General features: G+C 50.0%; 1 protein-coding gene and 1 long non-coding RNA gene across 2 annotated transcripts in view; one reads left to right on the top strand and one right to left on the bottom strand.

The window, feature by feature from the left end:
- LOC112551504 overlaps positions 1 to 2,520 on the top strand; it is a 3,453-nt gene extending 933 nt beyond the window's left edge. Inside the window, exons 2-3 of the long non-coding RNA XR_003095793.1 lie at positions 766 to 826; positions 2,395 to 2,520. This is a non-coding gene — a long non-coding RNA (uncharacterized LOC112551504). The remainder of the gene's footprint in view (positions 1 to 765; positions 827 to 2,394) is intronic.
- Positions 1 to 21,157, bottom strand: part of AKNA (AT-hook transcription factor) — a 43,472-nt gene that overhangs the window by 7,090 nt on the left and 15,225 nt on the right. The window contains exons 5-20 of the mRNA XM_025212768.1: positions 15,196 to 15,352; positions 14,049 to 14,209; positions 13,761 to 13,820; positions 12,619 to 12,746; positions 11,056 to 11,272; positions 10,442 to 10,593; positions 10,042 to 10,150; positions 9,918 to 9,994; positions 8,834 to 9,110; positions 8,013 to 8,119; positions 7,281 to 7,534; positions 6,357 to 6,507; positions 2,331 to 2,501; positions 2,133 to 2,245; positions 1,520 to 1,627; positions 1,136 to 1,234 (exon numbers count right to left, since the gene is read on the bottom strand). Coding sequence (XP_025068553.1) covers positions 1,136 to 1,234; positions 1,520 to 1,627; positions 2,133 to 2,245; positions 2,331 to 2,501; positions 6,357 to 6,507; positions 7,281 to 7,534; positions 8,013 to 8,119; positions 8,834 to 9,110; positions 9,918 to 9,994; positions 10,042 to 10,150; positions 10,442 to 10,593; positions 11,056 to 11,272; positions 12,619 to 12,746; positions 13,761 to 13,820; positions 14,049 to 14,209; positions 15,196 to 15,352 — 2,341 coding nt within the window. The remainder of the gene's footprint in view (positions 1 to 1,135; positions 1,235 to 1,519; positions 1,628 to 2,132; positions 2,246 to 2,330; positions 2,502 to 6,356; positions 6,508 to 7,280; positions 7,535 to 8,012; positions 8,120 to 8,833; positions 9,111 to 9,917; positions 9,995 to 10,041; positions 10,151 to 10,441; positions 10,594 to 11,055; positions 11,273 to 12,618; positions 12,747 to 13,760; positions 13,821 to 14,048; positions 14,210 to 15,195; positions 15,353 to 21,157) is intronic.

Raw genomic sequence — 21,157 nt, 5'->3', positions numbered from 1 at the left:
GGAATACGCTGGACTCATCAGCAAAGTAGCAACTTTGTTCTTAAACTAGATTGGGTGGCTCACAGAGAGCAAAAGCTGATTGCAAGGCACTGTGGCCAGTGATATGCAAATTACAAGATGCATATTTAGAGTTCAGCTGGGAGTTACTGGACACAATACAGATAAACCTCCCCTACTCCCTCCCCCACACCCCATGCACCTTAGAAACACTCTGGGAAGGTAAGTATTCAAGCCATGTAAGGTGGTACGTGATTTTGATTGAAAAAAACAGGTGAGAGTTAATCTTTGACCAAGTTGAATGGTTTGATACAGGTTCCTACTTGCCCAGCAAGCTGGACGTATTTTGTGTAATGTCTCTTGCTAGCACAAAGAAAGGAGAGGCATGCAGCAGGCTGTAACACAGGGCTTGCTCGTGATAACAAGTGCAAACACTGGCTTTAGCACCACAGGACGGCTTCAAGATTTCACCCAAAAGTCAATCCCACCCCCCAAAGTTGCAGTTGCTTTCACAACATCCCGTGTTCTCTAGCCTATATTATGTAATAAACTATAATAATGAATGACTGCCAAAGATTCACATGCAGCACAGGAGAGAACACAAGAAATGCAGGCAATATGAATTCCCAGTGTCAGAACAGAAGGTACCACATGTGTTTTTGCAATAGGAATAAAGTCCCAATAGTACTCAGGCTCTAACCTACTTCTATAAACCCTGGATGAGATCCCACTGTCGAGTAGCTACTGACTAACCTTGTTACTGCACAGATAGAGCCTGTTTCTACTCTGGCCAGAGATGGAGTATGCTGGAGGCACCTCCAACCCCCAGGTGAGCTGCATGAGTTCTGACCTTTCCAGTCACTCTATTCAGAAAGGGTATGCATTTCAGTGAGGAGTGCTCTCTCTCTCTCTGTCTCTAATCAGTGTGTTTGCAGGCTTAGTTATTCAATTATTTCATGTCTTAGGTAATTACTAACAACTTCATTAGCTGGTATTTGTAAAGCCCTTGGAGATCTCATAGAAAAGCAGATTTTGCATGTTGCTAGCCTTTTATTTCACAAGCCCCAAGTGCTAAGCAAAGATCTGGAACAGGCCATTTCTGGGGCAGAGACTGAGGACGAGCACACGGTGTATTTACCAGATTGTGTCCTGGGGCTGTGGCAATGGATGCAAGAAGGCGAACCAGTGTCTTCCTTCAGTTCTAGGGATGCGGGAGTCGATAAGTGGTACTTTGTCCCTGCAAAACCCAACAAAAGCTTTCTCAGCACTCCTCACAGAGTGTGTGGCTTGGGGTGGGGTAATGAAAAGAAAGGGAAGGGTCAGGCTTCATGCTGTAGTTCAAGACTGAGCTACAGGGTTCAGATCAGCAGGGAGAGGAATGGGTAAGTCTTTCGTTGGGGAAGTACAGTGTCAAGTGTCCCAGCTGGGCATAGGAAGGGAAAGCCACTTAGGACAGCAGCCGGATCTGGTTAGTTACCAGAGAGGCCACACCAAGACCTCATTGGACTTGCTGTGTGCTTACCTGTGTAATGGCCTTTGAATGTTGCTGCATTTGGGATCTTCTTGGAGGAAAACACTGCCCTGGGCCTCCCATCCAGAAGTCTTGGCGGGGGGTAATCTGATTCTGAAGCTGCAGCATGTGGAGAAGAGAGAGCACTGGATTAGACAGCCAGGGCACTGCTCTGTATGTCCTGTAGGTACTGTGGGATGCATACTCTGATTTTCTCAGCAAGCATCAGTACACATGCTATTAGGGGACAGGATAGGGCTGACTGCCACAAATTCCAGTGATGCATGTAGGATCAAGAGAAAAAGGCACAGGCATCAGAGTCAGATCCAGGACCAGGTTGGGTCAATGAGACCAGCTTTCTCATAGGTCAGGAGGGCTGGATCTGGATGTGAGCCCATCTGCACAATTGGCAGAGAGTGCCCTGGTAGATGGGCTGCCCACACGACTGCTCACCACCCACATGCATAGCAAGTGCTCATGCAAACATCCAGTTCTCCCTTTTAGGGAGGGTAAATTGAAGAGGAGTGGAAAGAAAATAAAAGTCCTGCTGCCCCAGTGCTTCTCAGAAGCACTGAGGGAAGCCAGGGTGACCGCAAAGGGGGCAGGCCCCGAAAGGTCTACTTACTGAGATCCAGCTCAGGCCCATCCCGCGGGAGTGATGCTGACCTTGCCCGCCTTGCTGGCTGGATCACTGGGGCTGGCTCCCCACATTCACCTGGGCTCCTCTCTGCAGGTTTTCTGGGAAAGGGACAGGCACAGAATGATCTTCCAGTACACAGCCCATCTGATTTGGGTGCGTTTAAATGCACACACAATCACTTACCTGACGGTTGCTGGGCTTCTGGCTGAGGAACCATTCTCCAAAGGCTTCCTTTTGGTCTTTGCAGTGCGTGGAGATGCCTTTCCTGTTGGGTAGCTTTGGGGTCGATGCAAACTCTCCTCCAGCCTCTGCCGAAGCCGCAAAACCTCTTCCTGCAGAGCCCGGATTGCCTGGCTGAAGTGGGAAAGGAGAATCAGGAATCAGTTTCCCTAGAGCTCAAGAATAATGTTGGATTGAGAAGAAAAGGGGGAAGATCCCATGTTTTCCCCTATCTGAAGTCACAGAGACAGTCCCAGCTCTGCTGTGCCAGGCTGCCTGTCACCCAGAGGTCAGCTGAGCTTCAGAGACAACAGCACTGCTCAACGTGACTTAGCCACTCAAGAATCACAAGAAGCCACCGACTGAAGCTACTTTGAGGATGCACTGCACAAGGGAGACAGTGGTGCAGAGTCCATTTCCCTTTAGAGTGGCCTCTGGATGACGGTAGGAGGCTCTCTGAGATGTAGGTTTTACACTCAGCCTTTCTGAATGGTTGCAAAGACTTCAACCATGAGGACTGACCAGCTTTCTCTGAAGCTCTGGAGTTTATTTAGTGCTCTTCCTGTGCCTACAGGGAACCTGATATGCGAGTCTATAAATCCAAGCCTTATTCCTCTTATTAAATGTGCAAGACAACCAAGAATGTTTAAACTGCTGCGTTATTCTGCTGGATAGCCTACCATCTGGGAGGGAAAACATGCATGCATTAACCCTGACAATGCTGGCATTTTCCAGGCTGGCAGACAAATGTAATCTTGGACTAGCATGTGACTATATTCTCAGGTCTTCAGAGGATTAAGTGCTTCCCTTTTTTAGTAGCTCTCTCTTCATTGTCAAAGGAGTGAGAAGGGGCCCCTCGGTCCTTAAGGAATTGCAGCTGAACATTGAGTCTTGAAATGTCTTCAGGCATTCAGCTCTCCCCCTCAGGGAAGTCTGGCCCCTTTAAGGTATCTCAAACAGAGCGCACAAAATCACTGACCCCTTTTAATTGTTCTTGGCCTGGGCTGTTCCCTGTGAGTGGTATTGGGGGAACCTCAAAACAGCCAAAGGTTCTGGCTGAACGAACACTGAAAAGGCCGGGGGATTGTCCAACCCTTCACCAAACGCTCTGGCCTCTTGGTTCTGCAAAGCTGGGCATGACCTCTTTTAGAAACAAGACTCTGTTCCACATGGCACTATGGAGAGCTACCCTTTCCTCTTCCTTTTCCAGTCCTGGTTGCATCCCAGAAGTCCGCAGCACAGGAGAATGGGATGCAAACAGCAAAAACTCAGGCCGGGCCAACTACACTGGCTGTCATTCAAGCCCACTCAAATATCTTGAGTGAAAGGTTTACTGAAATCAGTGGCTACTTAGGGACATTCTTAGAGATCATCAGCTGCACATAACAACCCCATGCAGATTTTCCCTGCTGCCAAAACTACAAGGGCCTGCCACCTGAGCTAAAGGAGAATCAGTCACCATTACAGGATCTATGAGGCACAGCTGAGCAGCATGAATTCCCCCCAGGCAAAGACAGCAAGACATACACTCTTCCATTCATTATGGGACACAGACACCCGCTTGTGCCAGCTCATTTTTGGGGGGTGATTGTGTACTTGCCAATACACAGCTCATGCTGTTGCCTTTTAGCAAGGAAAATATATGACCTGAGGAAACAACACAGTAGGGGTCAGATATTTAGCTGGAGATGCTGGATTGCATCAGTGCAGCCAGGCTGATTTACATCAGTTGAGAATTCAGCCTTGTAGGTTTAAAATGACAGAGAAAAATGCAAACTGTTCTGCAGAGCCCACAGAAACACTCTACAAGGCGTAGGCAACCTCAGAGGGCCTGAGCCCTCCCTCTCCCCGAGCTTGCGCTGCTGAGTCTGCTTCCAATTGAGCTGTACGATCAGACACAGGCTGTGTGGCTCTTGCAGAACTAGCTCCTTTCCTCCGTGCCCATGTAAGCTGCAGGAGATTTAACCATTTGCGTGTGTGGCTGGTGTGAGGCAGCCGCTTGGTAAGCTGAGGGGCTAGTGAGGGATAGAGTGGCCAGATCAGTTTGCTCAGAGTAAAGCTCCTTGAATCTATGCTGCTGGCCACATAAGACAAGTGCATCAAAATCAAGGCTTTCAGTCCTCCTGGCAGCTGCCACAGCCGACAACTCTGCTGCCAAGAGCACTGCTTCCCGACCCGCTTTCCCCATGAGTCCATCACATCCTCATAGCAGTGAACATTCAGAGCCTGCTCGACTGGCATTGATTTAGCAGTGCCTTACAACCGAGAACTGTGTATGTGATGCTCCCAGATCCTGCTCCTTAAGGTTACTCCCACTCGTAAGAGCTGCAATGCCAACTCTGTCCCTGATTTGCCCAGCAGGTCCTGATCTGGCCCTGGCCAAGTTCAAAGGCACAGCTGAGTCACTGAAAAGCCTTCTGCCAAAAGGCCAGTACTTATCCATCCCCTTCAGTCAGGACTGTCCTCATATCCATCTGAAGTCACCAGTAAAACGAGCAGGTCTGCGCCTCGCCTGTGGGGCTGTCCATTTGCAGGATGGAGCCTGCACCCCTCTACATTGGGGCCAACTAATACGCATGTGAGGGAGAAAGCTGGAAACAGCACTGTGATATCAATTCTCTCTACTTCCTTCTTCCCTCTGCCTGGCTCCACTGACATCCTATTATTCGTGAGGCTGCCTCGGTCCTCCGGTGGATTTGAGACCTGTCCCCTCTGTGAGGCACAGGGAGTCGTTTCTGGATTTACCTCCTGGGAGAGATCTACTGTACGGGATGTGGCCAGGCCTTTCGGCACTTCTGGACTCAGAGAAGCAAGGAACCAGCCTTTCTCTAGCAGCGTGGGCTGAAAGCATTCTCCATCCAAGGACAGGCCAGCATTAACCAGTCCTCAAGTCTCAAAGAGCTGGGTGACAACTGGAGAAATGGGATCTCTGCCTGACTGGGGTCACTGGAAGAGGTTGAGTGCTTGCGTCTTGCCAAAGAGCAAAGAGAACAGCACGTCTTCTCCCCAGCCCCGGCACTGCCACAGCCGTGTCCAAGAGGCAGCGTCTTAGCAACGCTCCCAGAAATGTTTGCTGTCATTGTGCAAGGAGAGGGCGTAAAACAGGCAGGACGGCTCCACCTCAGGCCTCCTCTGCTCAGGTAAACAACCCCCCTTCTCCTACACCCAGCGGGGCTGCCTGGCTCACTGTGAACTAATGACACTCAGGGGAAAAACCTAGGACAGCGCTTTCCTTCAAAGACACCACTGCCCTGGAGACTGCCTCTGGGACTGGCTTGGTGATGAGACAGCTGACGTGGAGTCCGGGGTATGACTGTCTCTCCACATCATGATGGCTGTAGAGAGGGGAAACAGTGCCAGTTCTCAGTACAGGCAGTCCTCGACTTACGTTTCAAGTTATGTTTATAAATTGACGCCGTTTCAACTTTATGACATCAGTTTCGACTTTATAATGCTTGATCCGATGCGACGCCACACCAGCGAACAAATTCGCTGCATCACCCATCTCCCTGGAGAACATCTGTCCAAACTTCCTTGGACACGTTCTTTCAGAAAGCAGACAAGACTCCGGAAAAACCTGCAGCCAAGACTCCTGAGAAGACTCCAGCCAAAAACCCTTCAAAAAGTCCAACCAAGAGCCTTTCAAAAAGTCCAGCAAAGTCACCTCAAAGAAGCCCTTCCAAATCAATATGATTGCTATTTACGATTTAAATACATTAATGTAGCTATATTACTCATCATATAATTGATTGAGCACAAAATTCTGGGGTATTTTTAGTGAAAATAGGGTATCGGGCCTTGGTTCAGGAACCAATCCCCCATTTATAACATTGTTTCATATGAGAAAATTGGTTCCGAGTTACGCAGATTTCAGGAACCAAATGTGTCGGAAGTCCGAGGACTGCCTGTACTGAGACAACATGTTCACTGGATGGAAGTGGACGTGGACCCTCTCACAATGCTTAGCCCACGCCAGGAGGGGTCACTTACTCTCGTTCCCTGCGAGAGGCCAGGAGGTCATGGTGAGCCCGGACTGGAGAAGGAGACAGGGTGGTGGAGCTGGGTGGACACCTTGCTTTGCTGGGATGGTGATCGTAGGTGCTGTCCCCGCTTTGTCCCTCAGCTTCAGAGTCTGTGTGAGCTGGTGAAGGAAGAAGACAGCGGACTACTTTAAATGATGCTGATTTTGGGGTGCCTCTTTGAAGGTGCATTTCCCTGGCAATAGAGCCATTTTCACCTATGGCCCAGGCAACTTCCCCCACGCTGCCCTGCTGGGATGCTTCAGCTCCACCCTGGAGGGACGCCTCTGGGACAGCAGATGACTTCAAACTCCACGTGCTACTAGGGCCTGGGCCCTGCTTAGCACAAAAGTCCAAGTGGTGCCATTGCAGACATTGGCCCGTGAATCCTCCCTCCCCAGCCCCAAGCTTACTTTGCAGAGGCCACTAAACAGCTTGAAAACCACCAGACAAATACTGACAAGAGATGGCCAAAATCTTCTCAACCCACTAACTTTTTTCCTCAGAACTGAAAACCTGAGTGGCAAAGCCAAAGTTTGGCCCACCCGTTTCAGGTTTTCATTGAAATGGTAAAAATGCTGAAATGTTCACCTCTTTAGAAATGTATTTTTAACTCAAAGCAGTTGTAAAACTGTTTTTATAGAAAAAAAGAGAGAATAAAAAAAATCTATGGAGAAAAATCAAGCATTTCTTTAAAAGTATTATTATTAACAATTATTGTTGCTGTTATTAGTGCTGGTATAATTAAGATCAGCCCCAGTGTCAGCATCCACAAGTTGCCCCTTCCCTTCTCGCTGCGGAGAGAAAGGAAGTAAAGGAAGTGAACTCTGTTCCCAGAGGTCACGGATGTGCCTCATTTTGCGGGTGGTCCAAACCCGAGGTGTCTTCTACTCACTACTGTCTGCATCTGGTGCCATCTCGCTGGTGATACTACTATTTGTCCACTGAGGAGGGGAGCTGGTCTGGGAGGGGCTGCCGTGGGGCAGGCTGTGTCTCTGGGCACTGCTCCTTGGTGGGACCTGCCTGGGGGGTGTGTACATGCCCCACAGCCCCTTTTCTGAGGATAACGGGCTGGTGTCTTTCTTCAGAGAAGCACGGAGGACAGCAGGGGGGGATGCAGAGGCAGACTTCTGCAGCATGCCAGGCATCCTGGAAACAAGGCAAACAGACTGGTGTCACTGAAGGAGCCTCACCGAGATGCCGGGTTACCCATCCAGCTGCACATCTTTCCTGCCCCCTCGTCCCTACCACAGCTGCTACTCCATAACTTTCCCCATTCACCGATCAACCTCCTCTCTTCCTTGGTCTCTAATATTACATTCTTGGTCTTCTCATCCCTAATTCAGTGCTCATTCCTTGTTTCCCATATGTCCTATGTACTCAGGATCCCCATCCCCATTTTGATCACCTGCTTTTGCAGTTTTTCCCTCATCCGCACTCACTGAAGATCAATCCTCCTTCAGCCTCCTATTCTCAAGCTCCTTTCCCTCCACGTGTGCTATCTCGTCATACATTCCTTCAGCCCTGGGCCTTTCATCTCGGCATCCAAAGCCAGAAGGTAAAGGCAGATGAGATGAGAGCAGGTTAAAGGAGCTGACAGGGAAGAAAGAGAGACAAGAATCCGTACCCAGTGTGAGAGGGGTGATGTTCTGGGGTGCGTGTCAGTGGGGACACCCTGCTCGCCTCTGAGCCCACAAATCCACTGTCTGTTTCTGGTGATACAATGCGTTGATCCTGCAAGAGAAGAGGCACAGTATAACTAGATCCAATCCAAATCAATGCAATGGATGATAATCATGAAGCCAGGGATGGCAGTCCAGCTGCTAGGGCAGAAGACAATAAGCGAGATCCTACTCTAAGTATTAGGTGTCTAGGTGGCCTTCTGTCTCAGAGGTGTCTCTAAAAACCTGTTAGCACCAAAGGTAGACAGGGCCTCCTCCTCCCCCTCCCTGCTGCTCCTCATGACTTCATCTTAAGGTTAAGATGGTGGCATGTTACAAAGGCTGGCTGAACAATGTTTCTCGAGGAAGCCGAGCAGGTTGGCATAGGATCATACTTCGGTACCTAGGTCCACTTTGACACCTAACAAGTAGAACAGGATCTGGCCTGAGGTCTTCAGGGACTCAGGTTCAAGCCTCTCCTCTGCTACAAGTTTCCTGTATGACTTCAGACAAGTCCTTCTTGAAGGAGTCAGAAATACTTCCAGCTTCAGCAGAGAGCATCCCTGGTTGGATAACTCCACCCTGTCCCCACCAACACTCCTGCTCTTCAAACACCGACACTGTCATTCTGTTCTCTTTGAGGAACCTGCTGCCTGATAGGACAGTGTACTGTTAAACAGCTTCCAGCATCACATACCAGACCTGGCTGCACTTGTGGCAGCCCTGTAGATGTATCCTGAAGAGCTGGGAGCCCTGCTGCTGTTTCACATGCCTCTTGGGAACTCACCTCGGACTGCGAAGCTTTTGTCTGATGGAAAGGCTTCCGCGGAAGATGGTCAGAAGCAGCGCTGCCTGCCACACTGGCCATGCTGCTTTGGCGGGAGAGTGGTTCCTGCTGCCCCCGGAAAGCTGCCTTGGGGATTACAGCCAGGGGCCTGGCCTTGACGGGCATTGTCCGAGGGAGTGACTCTTCACCCCGGACAGAGGGTGGACAGCTACTCCTCCCAACCAGCTGCTGGTGTTCCTCTGGGGGGAGGTGGTGCAGCTTCCTCTCCTGGGGCTGTCTGTTAGGGTGAGAAAGTAAAAGCAATCAGAGCCTTTATTCACAAGTGTCCCACATCATCACTCAGCTGACATGCAGCCTTCCACTCCCTGCAGATGCACCGTTGGGCCAGGAAACACGGCTGACTCCCTGCAGCCTCACCTTTTCCTGCTCACAGCAGGTCAGAGAACACCTGAGCACCTGAGGTCAGATGTTCCAGGCATTCTGGAAACGTTGGACCTTCAAAGCACAAGGGGACCGATTCTGCTCCTACTGGAGCATCCATTGCTTCAGCTGAAGCAGTGTGGCACTGCAGGGTCTGAATGCCTCTGAAGTGCCACACCATGACATTACCATTTGTATACTGGATTTTCAGGGCATTCACAATCAGTTGTCACCTTTGAAAATGTTGGCCTAGCTGTGTAGCCTCTCTGGCAGCAGAGAAAATTATCGATCAGTGCAGGGCTGCCTATCTAAAAAAGGACAGGACTGACACAGGTATAAGCCCCCTCATTCAGCTGTGGACAATTAACTCTGAACCCTACAGACAACAAGGCAAACACCAGAAAGTACATCATAGCCAAGCAATTTAACAATAACAGAAAGCTCAGTGATTGAGTCCACCACAAGGAAGTCTTTTATATTTTCTTAACAAATATATTTTTAATAATGAAAAACATTTGCAATGAATCGCCTTCCCCACCCAGTGGACCCCTATATTTACGGCATAAACTAATGCTATCCTTGGTGCCTTATTAAAATCTCCCCCCACCATCCCATAATGAATATTATATGCAGGGAATATACTTCATGCTCCTGTATTACTTACGGCTGGGGTGTCCCACGGTTGGTCCCACGGCTAGTTTCTTTCTCCAGTGACAATGTCCTGTGAGCACTCTCATCCACCTAGTTTCTTTCTCCAGTGACAATGTCCTGTAAGGACTCTCATCCCCCCCAGCATCCCCTGCCGCATGGCCATCCACTTCCTGTGAGGATCTGTTCTCTTCCAAGCCCAGCTGTTCCATGCTCAGAGATGCAGGCAAAGACTTGAAATTGTTGTACCTGATTGCATGAGAGAGGCAAAACATGCACTCAGTCTAGCCTGAGGTCACCACCCTACTGGCAGCAGCCCTGTGTTGTGGCACCTGTGCCCACCATAAACATAGAGGGCCGAGCACTAAATTGCTCGCTACCCCTCAGGGCGATGCTCCAGCTCCTGCTAGGATTTGGGTGCGTTTCACGGGATGCACTGGCAACATGAGAAGAAGGAACATTGATTGCTCTGTCAGAGCAGGGTGTAGCATGGGCAAGCGCCATGCCAACTTTGACATTGTTTCTCAGGGCAGCACTTACTGGTCCAGCAGACTATCAAAGTCCTCCTCCACTTGAAGCTGTTTGTGTTGAAGGGGCTTGGGAAGCTCCTCTTTTTCTCCTTCAGTGTCTCCGCTGGCTGAGCTCACCTCTGCGTCCACTTGTTGGAAATGGTTGTCCCTTGTAGCAGAGCTCTAGAGAATAGAAAGAGGCAAGGTCAGCCTGCCCAAACCAAAAAACACCTCACCTGCAGGGATGCTGCAGCCAGTGCCTGTACAGGGACCTAGATTCTTCCTAAATCAAGTCACCCTGGAAGGGTCACTGTAACCAATGCACTGGTTGGCAAGAAAGCTCTCATTACCAAAGGACCCACCTCTCCCAGCAGAAGTCACTTGAAGGGATTGGCTGTGTGTCAGGGAGCTCACTGCTCCTCTGATTTCAGCCTCTCCCAGCAGGAGTCCCTGTAAAGAACTGGGCTATGGGGAAAACCAAGGCTACTTCAGCTGCGGGGTCATGGGCCCTCTAAGGAGGAGGTTCTGGAAGTTGAATGATTTCAAAGCACCTCCCAAACAGTTTTCTTTACTGTTCCCTGACTAGAAACCACCACCCTGCTTGGGAAACCTTAGAAAAGAGAGTGCAAACAGAGTGAAGCTTACCTCAGGGTAGGGGGTGCGGAGAGCTGGGACTGGGGCATGCGTTGATGGAGTCGGGGAGGAGACCTGCACTTCTGGGCCCAGCGTAGGCAAACAGCGTGAAGATGAGGGTGGCTCGGAGCAATTCTGTGGAGAGGTCTGGCTCTCCACCGCTCGGTCAATCCCATCCTTCAGCTCCTCCAAGCACATGCCCAGGCGGAATATCTCCCCTTCCACTGCTCTGTAACACAGCATGCCATCAGCAAAGGTGAGAGGGACCTCAAAGCCATTGGAGGCTCCAACCATTCAGCAAAGAAGGGTGGTTCCCTGGGTATGGCACAGACTACACACTCAGGAGCTCGATGTTTAACTCCGAGTTCTGCCAGACACCCCGTGTCACTCAGTGCTTCACTTCTCACTGTGTAATGGGGATTATCATCCTGCCTTTGTTTGCCTGGTCTAAATAGACAGCTAGCTCTTTGGGGTAGGGGCTCTCTTGCCATACTCATGAATAGTACCTAGTGCAAAGCGTCCTTTAGATGCAAGGGCAATATGAATCAAGCATAAGAACGGCCTTAAAGTGGCAGCCTCTGGGTCAGAGTCTGAACAGAGTTAAACCAGGAGCTGCATCTTGCTAGACCAATAATCCATATATTGAGTCACCAACCCCAGAGCTTCAGGGCAGCCGTCGAAAAACCTGTGCACAGAAGTAGTCACTTCCTAAATCCAGACAGTCAGTGATTGTGCAAGGCTGGATCCCATCCCCTATACATCTTTAGTCCATTTGATCTACCCAAGGATGCCCACATTCATGTAAAGGAGCAGGCAGATTAAGCCCATTGGCCAGGGTGGGGTTATACCCTGGACTTCCACTGATGTAACTGAAATCAAAGACTTGTCCACTCTTACAACTTATTCCAACTCCCCTGTAATAAAAGGTACACATGTGTCTCCAGACCATTGTCTGCAGTGTCACAGTGTATTTTTATCATGCAAATGATGAGCCAGATCAAACCAGCTGATGGGGCCGGTAAATGGAGAGAGCCGAGCAGATGGTAATTCACTGCTTGAGAGTCAGGGGCCTCATCCCTTCATTAGTGGCCATAAATATTGTCAGGAAACACAAGTAGATTAGAATGAAATGGCACAATCACAACAGGACACTCCAGCGCTGTGAAGGAGGTTGTGTTAATCAGCCTGGTGGCCTGCAGAGCTTCGGCTCATCTGCATCTGAGTTAAGTATTCATTCACACCCTTTGAGGCCTGGCTGCTGCGATATGGCCAGACACTAACTCCCAGGCGCAGCCCCATCCCTTTCAGACCAATGTTTCAGAGCACTTGAGCACCTAGCGCTCTTTAGTGTGTGTAGCCTCAAACACCCCTGTGTGACAGTGCAGTGCTGACCTGCCTTTTACAGATGGGGAAGTGAAGCACAAGAGGCTGACACTTGCCCATGGGCATGTAGAAAGTCTGTGGCAGAGCAGGGAATGGAGTCCTGGTCTCCCATGACAGGCCGGCCCCCTAGCCAGTGAGGCCTGTGGTCCTTCTGCGTGAACCAGAGTTGGGACAGGAGTGTCAAACACCTACCTGTCTGGGTCAAACTCCTCCAGGGGCTCTGCTGTGGCTCGGCACTGCTGCCTCTGGCGGTACTCTTCACGTGCCTGCAGATACGCCCGCTCCAGAGCTTCCTGCGTGTCCTTTAGCTTTGTAAATCCCTATGATAAGGCAATGAGTCTGAGCTTTCAATCCCACAGCTCCCACAGTACAGATTTCATAACATCAGCAGACCTCCTTATGAAAGATTAATCTCACTAGGCCCTCGGTGCCATGCGGCATGGGGACTCCACATCCTAGGGTAACAAACCCATGACCATACACTTATAAAAACAACAGAAGTCTTTAGTGGGATTGAACCTGACACTTTTAGATCTAATAACACAAACATTTGCTACTCAGACCACAAGGTATCTGCTGACAGATCAAATAGCAGACTCCCATCTTCTTTGGGGCCAATTATAAGAGGGAAACCAAACACACACACGTGAAACCAGTGTATTAAGTTGGTACTAGTAGCTTGATACAGAGCTTCTGCTGGACCTAAAGGCAGGCAGTATTAATCCTGGCCCTAATAAACCAGTGAGAATTAGGCCCACCCACACCACAGTGTGGGTCTGTGCACAGGACCAGGAGACTTACCCCACTACAAATACAGTGAAATTTTAGGCCTGGTGAACTGTACGCACACAGACACACTCAGTGCTGGAACCAGCTGGATCTGGAGAACTAGTTAAATACAGGGCTGCCTACATGTCTCATGAGCTTAGCTTGCTCCTCACTTCTTTTCTGCCTAATTTATCTCCCTACTTTTGATGAAGAACTCCTACATGAGCTGTGAGCGTGCCATGAGAGCTTATGGCCTTGGCTTCTTGCATGTGCCCAAGCAGCATCACGTTTGCATCATTCCATCATTGTGTCATCCCATTGTGACATTGTGAAGCAATAGTGCACTGTTGTGACACTGAGCAGCAGCCTCATGGCTGGGTGGCTGCATGTTTCACCTGGGATATGGGAAGAATCTCTATGTGGGACCCTGCTCTTCTGCGGCTCTCAGTGATGGATGGGCCTCAAGCTCAGGGCCCAGGACTAGACAGGCCAGTTGCTCTGTGGATGGCTCCATGGATCTAAAGAGAAGGGAAAATGGGAGAAACAAAAAGCAAAGCTAGAGGTACCTTCAGCTGGTCCTGTGGGGTCAGTCGTCTCATCTGGATCAATTCTTCAAAGGATTCCACCTGATCAAGAGGAACAGGGCATTATCAGCTATTCTGGGTCAGGGTCAGTGCTGATGGCAGTGCAATGTAGCTTAGCCTCTACCTTTCCCTCCCCTTCCCCACAGTTCCTTTCTTGTCCCCTTTCCCTTGAGGACTCTTCCCCAGAACTGGCAACCTCCACACAGCCACCGCTCAACAAGAATGGACTCACTCCCTCTGAGGAGGTTTCCTTGCCCTGAGCCGACCTACTTGTGTTTGGAATTTCCTTGTCTGACCAGCCAGGGTCCGTGTCAGGGGATCCCCTAGGAATGGCTTCTCTGCAGCAGTGCAGCCATCAGTCCCTGGCAAACCAGCAAGTATGGAATGATCCAAGGAGGATGCATCTTGGTCTCCTGGCGCTAATGAGTACCCTGGAACAGAGCAGCAACATAAGGAGATCCTGAGGATGTCACCTCCTTTCTCCAGGTGAGACTGGACCTCATGGACCCATCTTCAGTGAAGGCTAAAGCAGGGACAAAGCCATGGTCTCCAACATGGACCTGACTCTAGCATAAGGAGAGGCACCAAACACCAGCCTTTAAGATCAATCCCAGAAGTTCAGTACAAGTCAGAAGCATTTAGCACCCCATGGGAGAAGCATTTAGCATTTCAATCTCAGGAGCATGTCCTAATCAGCAGTACTAACTGCTTGCAAGTCAGCATCTCTGGTCTTGGTCCCCTTAAAGAAAGGCCTGGTTGTCAGTCATCACATCCTCTCTTTGCCTCTCCCCTTACCACTAAAGCAATGGTAGAAGATATTTAGAGCTTGCACAAATGGTGCAAACACCACTGAAATTGTTGGGGACTTGTGCCAGTGCTGAGTTTGGACCAGGACAAGACTGGGATCATGGCCTTCTTCTCCAAGGATACAAGTAGGCTAGGTGGATGCTACATGCTTTCAGTAGGATGCAGTTACAGCTGCACACAAGAGACCCCAGCAATGTGTGGGCAAACACAAGCGTGTCTATTGGGAGGTGGTGGGGGGGAGCAGAATGGCAAAGTGTGAGAGTGAGAGAATGGTAGTGTAAATGAATACTGCACACAGTATTTACCAGGGCATAATCACCAGCCTTCTCACGTTGCAGAGTTAGTATTGGAGCATGTGCTGGTAACAGAGGACAGGGGCTGACAGTGCAGTTCAGTTCAACCACATTTTGGTGGTGGCAGGTAGAGGGCAAACAGATTCCACAGTGGCCTCTGTTCTGAAAGCATCCCCACAGCTGTCCCCCAAATTACAAAGCTTCCTGTTCTCCAGCTGCTTTAAGAGTTGGACTTATCGCCAGGCAGGAAGACAGGGGATAGGAGAATGAAGAGACAAAAGCAGCTGCACTCAGTGTCTCCAGTGCTTCGAACTCACCTTCACCCAGGATCGCTGGCTGGGCTGGAGCCGAGGTGGCACTGAACTCAGCTGTCCTAATTTGTGGGATGCTGAAGGCCATGATCTTGGAGCCATGAGACACCATCCCCATGTGGACGCTGTGGCTGGGGTTTGGAGGGTCAGAATACAGGCTCACCTGAGGGTGGGAGAAAAGCGAATGAGCCTTCAGATCACTTCGGATGCTAGCACCTGGATGCCAGGCCTTCAGGCAGTAACCGATTCAACAGAGGATGCATGGGAAGCAGCAGCGGGATGTCTTTTGTGCTGACTGTAAAGTAATGCTCTGTGCCTCATGCCTGCTCTGAGGTCCCTCTCCTCAGGCAGGTCAGGGCTGGGGACATGCACAGAGCACTATCAGCTCATGGGATGCCTGGCAGTCCTGGCCATGGGGCTCTGTTACATTAAGTGCCAGCTCTGTTAATAGCCATTTTGCTGCCCTAGGCAATTGTAGCTGCCAACCATCACATTGCCGAAGAGTAATGATGCAGAGTGACAGCTGGAGGCCACCCTGCCTTTATAGGCTGAGATGAGTAAACACCAGCTTAAGCAGGCCTGCCAGCCCCTGGCATTGCCCAAGCAGACCTCAGTCTCCACCCTAGAGCACAGCAAATGCACCACGTGCCCAGACCATCCATGCAGGGTGGTGAGGGGAGAACAGATGCAGAAGGAATATCAGGCCATACAACACACATTCCAGGGACTGCACACACAAATCTGCATGCAAACATGTCCTCAAGCACATACGTGCATGCATGCAAATCCATGTACATAAACACAAGGATGCACAAACCTATTTCACTACTAGGGACTGGGGGCAGATACAACACTGAAAACAAAACCTCTCCTTAGCCTCTTTCCCAGTCAGACTCTTTTCTTGACTCTCCTTTTAGCATAGGAAGGAGGCACTATGAGAGACCTCTGTCTGGCAGCAACTCTCTTTATGCTGCACTTATTCTCACAGTAGAACATAATAAGTACTGATGGGAAACCCCCAGCATTGAGACACGCTGTCCTTCCCTCCCTCCACCCATCCCCTGCTCTCACCCCTCCTCCTCAGGCCAAAGACAAAGCTGGATTTCAGTAATCCCCACCATCTGCTCACTCTCACTGTGTGAAGCAAGGCTCAGAGCTGCCTCCCCTGCCACAGCTGGCCTGAGACACAAAAGGAATTTTCCCCCAGAGCTCTTCCTTTCATTTTACTTTTGGTACCAAGTGCTTCCCACACCCCAGGCCAAACTGCCATGTACCCATGTGGGACTGGGCAGGGTTTGTGCCCATTGGCATTGCTCTGGGCTTGTTCTTGCCTTACTGTTCACTTTCCTCCATTAGCCAGTGGCTATTCCAGTACTGCTGTGATACTAGAGAAAAATCAGTGCTGAAAACCCCTTAGGCACCTGCTTCAACTACTGAACAGCTGGCTTTCATTCTAACCGCCAACTCACTACAAGTATTGCTTAGGTTGTTTTTAACATGATTTGGGGAGTGCAAGGACCCACCTCCCCAAAACAAGTGGCCAGCTATGATCCGCAGCCTGCCAGGCAATTAGACCTGGGACAGGTGATTACAGAGTCACCTGGGTGGAAGAATGATACAATGATTCAGGCATCAGCCTGGCACCTGGGAAACACAGTTTTAAGTCCTTCCTCAGCCACAGATGCCCTGAATAGCTCGACAGGTTATTTAGTCTCTCTGAGCCTCAGTTCAGCAAAATGAAAATAAGAGCATTTCCCTACTGCAAAAGGGGGTGTGTGTAAGTTCTTTGGGGCAGGGGCTATCTTTTTGTCTTATAGATGTATAAAGGCCAAGAACCAGGGCTTATCAGTACCCTGATAATGCAAAACAAGATATTGCAGAGATGCTACGAGCGTATCTGCATATCACCTCAGATAGGGGACGCCTTGGCTACCACAAATGCCGAGACAAAGCAGCAGTGAGAGCCCCGGAAATGTATAACATTACGGCAATCCTTGAATGCAAACACTTTAGGGCCACAGCACATTTACTGCATCTCGCAGGCCGGTCTGGAGTGCTCCAATGCATGAGACGTGCTCCAGGCAGTACATTTGCTGCCCAGGCTACCCTTGGATCCTCAAAGATAAGAACTTGAAACAGAGCACAGAAGCACAGATTGCATTTGCTGAAAAGGACTTGATGGACACACATGGTGACCCACTTGAAAGTACTGCAGCATTCCCACTACAGTCCATAGCAATAGGCAGTTCCCTTTATCTTTAGAGAACATATTCCCTCTAGAAGCGGAGGAGGAAGTGTGCCCATGTGTATAAAATACACACCCATCACCTGCAGTGATTCAGAAAGCAGTATACGGCGCCAAAAAGATCCACTCCCTTTATGGCTAATAAAACAGTCACAGACTGTGATAAGTCTTAGGTTCAAGGGTTTGAGTCTTTCTTATTTAAGGCATAGTGCTCCCGATTACCCTCGTCCAGAAGAGATCAGAAGTGTGCTCCACACCCTGCTTTCAGTTGTTTTGGGCCAGGCTTTCAGCTGTCACCAGGCCTTTGCTTCTGCACCACAATCAGGGACTTAGATCAGTCTAGGCATTTATAGTATAACCATTGCTGGTGAATTAGACACACCAAGGAATCTTTATGTCCAAAACTGTGGGCTCTAATCACTGCATCACTGAAAACGGAGGGCAATATGTGTCAGTCTGACCCTAAATCTCACTTCTCCAACCTAGGGACCTAAGGATGGGTCGTGCTGGGCACATGTAGAATTCTGGCAAAATAAATGATGTGTTCTCCTTGTAATTAGCTTCATTCATCAATCATACCAAAGCTTGGGACATCTTTGCAATACTGAGTGAGAATTATTTTTAAAAGTTAGCACAGGAGATTGGGAGTCGGGACTCCTGGGTTCTTTCCCAGCTCTGACTTGCTGTGAACTTGAGTGAATCACCTGATTCAGCTGAAGCACAGAGGGCTTGTAGCTCCCATTGATTTCCATGGGAGGCTGCTGCACCATACCTTTAAGAGGGAAAGGTGAATGGATTTTCTCAAACCAAGAGATCTGGCCCCATACCTGGCCTTTCCCTCCCAACACAGCAATGAGACAGGGCTGCCAAACCCATGGCTATAGAAGCACAAATGCTCCAGGGGATCCCAGAGACTCTTAAGCTGAGCTTGGTATAGGGGAGCCACAGACGAACAGCTGATTAGGGGTGTGGCTCTTGACCCCCCAGATCAGCCTGGGGCCCTTGAGCTGAATGAGCCCCTGTCCCCCAGGGACCAGCCAGGACCCAAAGGAACCTGTGTGCAAAAAGCTCCTGAGCCAAAGAAGCCAGTGTGCAAAACCATGGTGCCTGCCCAAGCCCGATGGCTGTATGCTCTACCCCTCCACCTGGTCCATGAAGTGTTGTGCCAAGACATGTCACCCTTGTCACAGTGCTCCATGGTGCCAGACTGAAATGTGCTGTGGAAACCAAGAAGATCTGAGGTGACAGCTCAGGAGCCCTGGGGAGGGGAGTACAGCAGACAGGGCCCTGCAGAGGCATCCAGGCGCAGAAGAAGGGAAGGAGGAAGGACAGGATTTGCTTCTGGAGCTCACTGCCAAGCCCTGTACACAGACGGATGCCCTCCATCTCTGAATGCAACCCCCAGACAGCATCTCCATTGCCCCAAGCCCAACTGGTCGCTCCCCTGTCTTCTGACAAGCTGTGCTTATGCACTTGCTCTGTCGCTGCTGGGGTGCCCTCCTCCAGGCTGCACTTGCAGACGGGTATTATGTCTTCACCAGTGACACACTCTCTAAACCAGCACACGGTACAGTGGGATCATAGCCCGGACAGCACTATACGGGAAGATAAAGGGCAAGCATGGTCCTAAAGCTAGGATAAGGTTGCTTGGAAATTGTTATTTGATGGAGCCTAGAATGGAGGCAGGCAGGATGGCCCAGTGGTTAGGACACTAGCATGACTCTCACAAGATGCAGGGTCAGTCCCATTCTCTGCCACAGACTCCCTCAATAGCCTTGGGCAAGTCCCAGTGAACTTAAAATGTGCCATGGCACCTTGCAGTGGCTCAAGAGCCATGTTGGTCTCTATGCCTCGGCCCCCTTCCACAGTGGGGAGAACAGCCTTGTCTGCTGAAAGCGTGGAAGAATACAACCTGCTATGGTAAGGAGAGTGATCTACGTACCTTATAGCGAGAGGGCAAAGCTATGCTGCAGCACAGCACTGGCTTAATCAAAAGCAGGAGAGCAAGGTGTATTACTTGGGGGAATCATGCTTTTGCCCCAGTGAGGAAACAATGACAGGCAGCAGGTGAGAGCATCCCTGGCAGGACTCAGTGCATCCACACACAGCACATACCCAACAGTTGCTGTTAAACCAGGAGCTATAGGCCTGGGTAAAATGACTACCTGAGGGGCACAGTTTCAGCTATCCCCTCTCTGTCAGGGTATTCAAAATGGGATTTTATAGAATCATAGGAAGTTAGGGTTGGAAAAGCGACCTCAGGATGTTATCTAGCCCAACCCCCTACTCAAAGGACCATTCTTGACTACATCATCCCAGCCAAAGCTTTGTCTAGCTGGGTTTTGAAAACCTCCATGGATGGAGCTTCCACCACCTCTCCAGGTAACCTGTTCCAGTGCTTCACCACCCTCCTAGTGAGAATATTCTTCCTAATATCTAACCTAAATTTCCCTTGCTACAATTTGAGACCATTGCTCCTTGTTCTCTCATCTGAGAACAGTCCAGCTCCATCCTCTTTCAAACCCCGCTTCACGTAGTTGAAAGCTGCTATTAAATCCCCTTTCAGTCTTATCTTCTCTAGACCAAATAAGCCCAGTCCCTGCAGTCTTTCCTAACAAGACATGTCCCTTAGCCCCCTCACCATTTTTGTTGCCCTCCGCTGCACTCTCTCCAATATCTTCACATCCTTTCTGTAGTAGGGGGCCCAAAACTGAACATAGTACTCCAGATGTGGCCTCAGCAGCGCAGAATAGAGGGGGATAATCACTTCCCTTGACCTGCTAGCAACACACCTACTAATGCGGCCCAGTAAGCTGGTAGCCTTTTTGGCAACAAGGGCACACTGCCTGTTCATATTCAGTTTATTTGTCCACAGTAACTTCCAGGTCCTTTTCTGCAAAGCTGCTGCCCAGCCCGTCAGCCCCCAGCCTGTCCTGATGCATGGGATTGTTCCATCCTAAGTGCAGGACTTTGCACTTGTCCTTGCTGAACTGCATGACATTTCTTTTGGCCCAATCCTCCAATTTTTTCTAAGCCACTCTGAATCCTAGCCCTACCCTTCTCCCTCCTCTCTCCCCCCATTTCCTAGAATATTGGCAGCAAGCAAACATTCCAGAGGCACAAATGCAAAAGGAGGAAATGCATTAAAAATATACACAAAGGGTCATAGGCATATTCTGACATTTGCACCTGGCTTCCATGCAAATGCTGCTTTTTTTGCTGGACGAGAGCAAGGCCTTGTTTTACACAGCTCAGACGGGAAGGGAAGTGAAGGGGGAGGTGAGACAGCGCAAGCAGCTTTGCAATGTGACGTTGCAACAGATTTTAACTTCTGTCCCCCAGCACCATGCTCAGTAAACCGCAGCCCTGCAGCTCCCTGAAAGAGGAAGGAAGCCAGAGACAGGGTGAGAAGAGTGATGTTAATGAAAAGCTTGGGGAGGGAGGCAGGGACCAAGCTCTCAGAGGGGAACCATGTTCTGAAGGACCAGCTTACCCTGCCCCTTCAACAAGTGTGTGTGCGCGAGGGAGAGGCCCAGACTAAGGAGACGTGTGGATGCTGGGATGGAAGTGGGCCATTGCATTACCTGAGATGGTGGAGTGAATCCATTCACACCAGAGTGAGAGGCCCCTTTGCAGACAATGGGCTGAAGGGGCCAGATTCTGAACCCAAGCTCTGACCCCCTGAGGACCAGGATGGCAGCATGGCACAAGCCTCACAACTTT

This window comes from Alligator sinensis, unplaced genomic scaffold (assembly GCF_000455745.1).
Source record: "Alligator sinensis unplaced genomic scaffold, ASM45574v1 scaffold323_1, whole genome shotgun sequence".
NCBI classification, from domain to species: Eukaryota; Metazoa; Chordata; order Crocodylia; family Alligatoridae; genus Alligator; species Alligator sinensis.
This window is presented reverse-complemented; position numbering and strand designations above follow the sequence as displayed.